Genomic DNA, 6,692 nt, shown 5'->3' on the forward strand with positions numbered 1-6,692 from the left:
TGTGCAAAAGGACATCACAAGGAAATTATCACAGCTAGGTGAACAGAAACATTGGTACCCAACAGAAAAGTGCTTTGTTTTCTTACCCTGCCCACCTCTGGCAAGTGCAAGTTACATGAAATTAAATTTTATGGAGTGAAAAATGGGAATTTTACCATTGAGTGGCAGGGGAAGGAGCACCCCCAGGAGGGCAAATACTGGGACACAGCAGATCCTCTTCCACAGCACCTGTGAGTGCTCCCCAGCTGGTTCCAGAACCTGAGTGCACTCTGCATTGCAGCACTSTAAAAGTRTTTTTACACCAAAGKCTGGCTGGCTGGCTGATTTTTTCTGGTACTGAGGAAATTCCTGWATCCCGCTGTGTACCTGGTGGGGTGTCCTGGAGCAGGGATATCCGTGCTCTCTGAGGGCAGCTCGCTGTACTACACCAACTTGGCAGCTTGCAAATGCTCTAGAAGAAGACTCAGATGAGGAAAAAGAAGCCCTCAGAGTTATAATAGACTGTTCTGCCCAAAGGGGACTTCTGTTTCTGGCAGATTGCTGCTTGGAAAGATTACCTGAGAGCTGCTGAGACTCTCACCTGCATTTTGCTCTTCAGATTTAGCATCCATCACCCCAGAGCAGMGAGTTCTCATTTTTGGGCTCAGTCTGGCAGTGAGAGAGACTTCTTGGAACCTTAATCTGGGTCTGGAGACCCTCATTCTGCCTGGGTTTAACACACTTCATGTGTTAACATTAATAATAAAGCTTCTTGTGCTTTATTTTCTGTTCTCCAAGCTGTTTAACACCCTCATGGTTGAGTTTTCAATAAAGCCAAAAACTCACAGAGACCTRTGGCAGCACTGTGGGATTCAGCTGCTCTCAACACAGGAAGATTTCAGTTTCCATATTCATTTTCACTTCAGTTTAGCACCTTGTCTGAAACTTTCCTTTCAAACTCGAGCTTTGCCGGAGGATGTGTGTGACACTGTAGCAGGATCCAGAGACCTTTGGGAACAGCACCTGAAGGAAGTGGCAAATTTTACAAAAAAACACTCTTTTGGAGGTGTTTGCAATTAAATACCTTGGKCACATGGCTACAGGTTTGCTCTTTGTTGCTAGCACCCGTGTGCTCTGAGCTCCTTGTCTGCCCTAATTTTCTCCGTTAGTTCTCTGTGCCAGCCAAACCCCGCATTCCTTCAAAAATAACAATTTCTGAGGCCTTTTCCTTGGCTACAACTGCTTTAAAAGCCAGCAGAAGATCTCCACTCTCTGAAGCACCATTGCAATCCATCAAACATGYTCTGTCCAGCCTTTATTAGCAGCTGGGGCTTTGGTGGCACTCTGCTGCCGTGGTTGCAGTTTGGGAYTGTTGGGTATTTTGGATTTTCAACATTGTTTGCAGCATAATGGCCTCATCAGCACACAGTCTTTGTGTCACAAATTGACACAAATGGGTTCCTGTAGCACCTTTGCTGATGAAAATCACATCTCTGACCTCATTTTTTTCACCTCCAGCAAAATACTTAAAACTTTGTTTGCTTATTTAGCACTTGCTTCATGGCAGTGTGGGTGTGCAGGGCTGCAGGTACAAAGGGTGAGTCTTCATTTGAGTCTTTTTTCTCTCTGAGCCTGTAAATGAGGCCCATGGACACTGACTCAGGTGAGGGGAGCCCTCAGAGTGACCCCAAAAGGGAGGAGAGGAAGRTCCCTCCTCCTGCAGCCACATCTCTGCAGGTCCTGCCCACTCCTTAGGTGTGCACTCCTATTTTGGGATTTCACCTTGCTCCACCCTGACTCTGTCTGTGATCTTCAAAYCCTTGGCAGCTGGGGCTTTCACTCTGTTCCTGCCTGCTTTATTTTCCCACAAAAAATGTTAATTTTGAGAATTCCAGGCAATTTTTTTCCAGTTCATTTGCGTGGGCGTGGATAACAGTCTACCTGGAGAGACCTCAAGCGCTCACCTCCCGTAAATTCCCAGAATAGCCATCATCCCTTAGGATTTACTGACGAGGGCAGGTCCTTAGGTAACAATTATTAGTGCTGTGAGCACCTGACTGTGATTTATAACCCCAAATGCTCAGAGCAGCTTCATGACCTGGTGGCTCAGCAGGCKGTTGGGGATGCTTTGCTTCAAAACCAGAGTTTTTGGGTTGTGAGGTGATATYGTGCCCTCCCAACTCAGCATTTTCTGTGATTCCATGAAACAAAGACCTTCAGAAGGCTGCTCAGTTTATTGCTCACATTACAACCCCAATCCAACCACTTTCAAATCCTATTATTGAGCCAGTTGGAAAGGGTTTATGAATTACCAATTTTTCACCTGCCTGGATGAAGTTACTCATCACCAAAGTGTGCTGGGATAAATCAAACCTCCGAGGGGGAGGGTTTTACAGCGCTGTGACAGTTTAGCCAGACCAAGCCAGCAATCAGCTAACAAAGGGACTCTTCCCTGTGTCCTAAGGGGAGAAAAAAGCCCCAGACCCACAGCTACATCTGTGTAAAGGCAGACTCTGAGTATTTCCAGCATTGAGAAGGAGGAGTGGCCTGTGTGATGCCAGCCAAGAAATCTGAGCAGTCGCTTGCAAATGTGAAGTGTAACTGACACAAAAAGCTGTGTGCCATGCTCCTTTTGGAAGCACTAGTCTCTCATCAGCAGGTTGCTGACATGCCAAATTCCCTGGGAAATGGAGAAATACACAGTTTTGAAATAAAGACAAAAAAAAAAAAAAAACCCCCCCCAAAAAAAAACCACCTCACAAATTGTGTCGTATTTCTTTTATTACAGTGAAAACTTGTGTGGTGCTAGCCTACTGAGACAATAAAAGCTACCAGTGAGTTTTCATCGGAAATGAGTCAATCCCAGATAAAAAAAAAAAACAAAACCCAACAGCCTAGAAATCGTGGCTGTTGCAAAATAAAAAGTCTGAGTTGGGACCTCCGTCTGTCGTTCCGTTGGAGTAGATCCAAAGATTGCAAAGTTCTCGATGAAAGTTTCTCCTTTAACAAGCTGGGGAGGCAAAGAGTAGAAGCAGATTAAGGSACATGTTTTCTCCATAAATCACACAAGATGCTAGGGAGTGTTTTGCTTAGATATAGGACATCCAAAAATATCTTTTTTAGCTATTTTGACCAATTACCATACGTAGATGTATTTCCTAACTAAAAAAAAAAAAAAACAAATTATGTTGAATTGTACACAGCACAGAATAGAGTGTGGCTGAGCTGGTTATTAAATACGCTGAAAGGTCAACCCTAACAAAAATAAAATTTGGTAGGGGGATCAGAAATTTCTGTGAGTTTCATACCACATTTCTAAAGCAAAATTTTTTATCTCTCATGCTGATTAGGTGGATCTGAGCTGGGTGGCTGCACCTCTCCTATGGTATTTTCTGAGCCCAGGTTACCTGTGCAGCCACATTGCGCACAAATTCCAGATGCTTTGGCAACACTCCCCTCTCTGTACAAGAAGCTGGTTTTTTTAGGGTTTAGCCACCTTTTCCTGCCAACACCCTTAGGAATCTCTGTCTGGCACAGCACGCCAAGCCTAGGCAGAGCAGGGACCCTGCCAGGAGCCGTAGGGACATAGGGGACATGTCCTGAGGGTCATTACCTTCCTCCATGACGCGGTGGTAGAAGCACCAGGGGACACCGGCGGGGTGTGCCCTGAAGCAGCAGCCCTTCTTTTGGCACTCCCTGGCCTTGATGCCGGGGTGGCCGCAGTTTATCCTGGTGTAGGGTTCATTGGGACACACTTTCTTCACTGTGTAAGGCGAGMAAAAAACAGAGGAAGGAATGAGAATGTGTTACTTTGTAATGCTGATGATGTAACTCATAAACAAAAGGCACAAAAGTGAGGTCACCGAGCAGAAGTGACAGCCATGACGACTTCTGAACAAATTTCAGGCAGCAGATTCGCCCAAATCCTCACCCAGCTTATGAGGCAAAACTAAATTCCAAAGGGTGRTGGATTGCTGCTGCACCCCAGGGACCACAGGAGGTAAAATTCACCCCTGGAAGTGTCTGGCACTGACCCATCTTTACCTTTCCTGGATCAGCAATGGGGTGATGATTCCTGTGTCTCCTGCAGGGGTGACACATGCACTGGCCTCACACCAGGGTATGTCCAGGACCTGACCCCATAACCCCAAAGCAGCCTGGCTAACACAGGGCGAGGACAGCCCAGCCCTCTCTGCACGCCAGATTAACTTACAGAAAGGAAATAAGGCTTTTAGGAGGAAATCTCATCTCTTTCTAGCAATTAAACTAAAAATCACAAGTAAGGATGTTGCACTACCCATCTTGAATACTTCAGTGCTSCTCTCCTGAAGCAGTTCTACTCAGAAAAGCAATTCTATGAAAATGGCACCGTAAGGTGCTGCYGCTCACTTTTCAAGATTTGCAATTGCAAACAGTGCTCAAAAGCAAAACTCTTTTTTCCTCCTGTAAATCTGATCCCTGTTGACTAATCTCAGGTGATATCAAGTTCTTCTGTTGGATAACATTGCCTCYGCACCCTCATTTTCTTTCATGCCACCTGTGCAGCTGCTGAGGCTGCCCTGGAGTTCCCCCAAGAAGGAGCTGTGCTGTCAGCCCAGCAAATGTAGCTTACACTGAGTTAATTAACACAGCTAATTACACTCAGTTACTTAACACAGTTATGTAAAATATACACCTAATCCTTGAAAGACTGGGAGAGAGCAGCTGTTATCCTCTCTGAGAAAATAGTGGCAAAAAATAGAAGCAGGACGTTGGCAGATGTCAAGTAGCCACGTAGCAAACCCATTTAAATAAAGGCTGAGGATCCCTTCCTCTACCCCCAAAAAAGATCACAAATGGCAGTGAAATGTCTCTAAATAATCAGCATGGGTTGTTTGATAACCAGAAGCCTGRAGGGAGAGGAAATAATACATTGTGTGAAGAGGATGAGGCAGAAATCTGATGAATAAGCACGGCCTGACTTCGAATTATATCTCCACTGATCTCCTGACAGAGGTTTGAGACTTCCTTTTCTTTTCTTGCCTGGGGAGAAAAGCAGAACTGCTCCCTGGTTGTACAGATTTCTGGAWAACCAAACATGAGGTAAATCAGTGTTTCTGGCAGAGATATTACCTTTCTTGGCTCTGGGATTGTAGCACCAGGGGACGCCGGGGACTGAAGCGTTGAAGCAGCACCCGATTTTCTTGCACTCTACTGCTGAAATCCCGGGGTAGCCACAGTTTGTCCTCTCCCTGGGAACCAATTTACACTGGCATTTTGCTGTTCAGGACAGAAGGAGCAAGTCACAGGGTGTCAGTTTGCATACTTGTTAYGGAGAGGCGTTCATCAGATGCTCACTGGGAACAAAGCTCTTTTCCTAAACACTTCCATCTTTTCTGTTCCCTGCCGAGACCACACTCTGAGCTGTTTAAAASCTGCTTTTAAACTCCCACCAAACTCCTCCCAGACCCTTTGAGGGTCGGGGTTCTCACTTGCAGCCAAGCCAGCTCAGCACAGTGGGGTTTGTGGGCTCCGAATCAACCACACCAAGTAGGGAATCCCAAGAACTTCAAATATTATGCTAATAAATGTTGCTACTTTGCCCATCTCACATGAAGAGGAAAAGACTTAAGGTTCAAGTGGATATTCAGATATAAAAATACAAAATCTTTGCATTCYTGTCAGGTGATTGTAAAATATATGATGATATGCAAAAGCAGCTGTGCTTTTAGCATTTTAAAACTGTTACACAATCATGCACAATCAAGAAATTCTGGAGCTGTCCTCCAGCTGTCATTGAGTTATGGGCTTTCCACTTCTGGAGTTGTCTAAACGACTTCTCTTTAAATGAGGAGGCAGACAAACTCCTTTAAAACTGCATTCACGTGGCAAAGCAGCATTTAACAAACATCAGAAGACAATTCAGACAAAGCTGCCTCCTGCTCCAGCCCTGGTCCTGCTCTAGCGACCTCCTCCGCCTTTGCAGCGGGTTCTTGGTTATTCCACCAACACAAGCGAGTTTACCTGCAATCTTTCTCATTTTGMTACAGATCTCTCTGAAAAATTTAAAAAGTAGGCTCCACTTTGGGAATAAATAGCAGCAGAGAAAGCCACTTGCTGTGCTGTCTGTTAATGCCAACAGGCTCTGGCTGCAGATCACGGTTCCACACGYCCCTGGAAGGCAACAGGAGGTGGGTGTACTTACTTGGAGGTGCAATTCCCTCTGCCAGGGTGCTGAGGGCTATGAGGAGGGTGATGGCGAGAGCACAGACCACCTTGAGATCCATGGCTCGTGGAGCAGCAGAGGTGCTGCTTTCCCCAGCAGCAGCAGCTTTTATGTGCTCCCCATGTTTGCCCAGCGGGCTCTGATAACATTGTTCCATCTGATGCTTCACCCAGAGGCTGGGTCTCCTTTTGTTTGGTTAGGAAGTGCTGCCATGCATATTTTGATATCCCAGAGATAAATTTCTGGTCTCCCATGGGCTATCGATCDCGTATCTATTACGTACCTATAGATAGAGATCGATTACGTGATCCCATAATCCATCAAAGGGATGCTGCTGGGTGCTCTGGGTGCCTCTGGGTGTTCTGGGTGCCAGAAACTCTGGCTCTGGGTGTTCTGGGTGCCAGAAACTCTGGCTCTGGGTGCTCTGGGTGCCAGAAACTCTGGCTCTGGGTGTTCTGGGTGCCAGAAACTCTGGCTCTGGGTGTTCTGGGTGCCAGAAACTCTGGCT

General features: G+C 46.1%; 1 protein-coding gene across 1 annotated transcript; it reads right to left on the reverse strand.

Annotated features, from left to right (window-relative positions):
• Window positions 1–2,752: 2,752 nt before the first annotated feature.
• Window positions 2,753–6,248, reverse strand: LOC130583384 (trefoil factor 1-like). Its single transcript, XM_057382691.1, has 4 exons — window positions 6,164–6,248; window positions 5,092–5,238; window positions 3,593–3,742; window positions 2,753–2,989 (listed from the first exon to the last, which is right to left on the reverse strand). Exons 1-4 carry the CDS (start codon window positions 6,243–6,245, stop codon window positions 2,982–2,984), a joined length of 387 nt encoding a protein of 128 aa, XP_057238674.1. The 5' UTR covers window positions 6,246–6,248; the 3' UTR covers window positions 2,753–2,981.
• Between the last annotated feature and the right edge of the window lie 444 nt (window positions 6,249–6,692).

Source organism: Malurus melanocephalus, unplaced genomic scaffold (assembly GCF_030028575.1).
Source record: "Malurus melanocephalus ecotype Western Australia unplaced genomic scaffold, MMel_1.1 scaffold_579, whole genome shotgun sequence".
Classification (NCBI taxonomy): Eukaryota; Metazoa; Chordata; class Aves; order Passeriformes; family Maluridae; genus Malurus; species Malurus melanocephalus.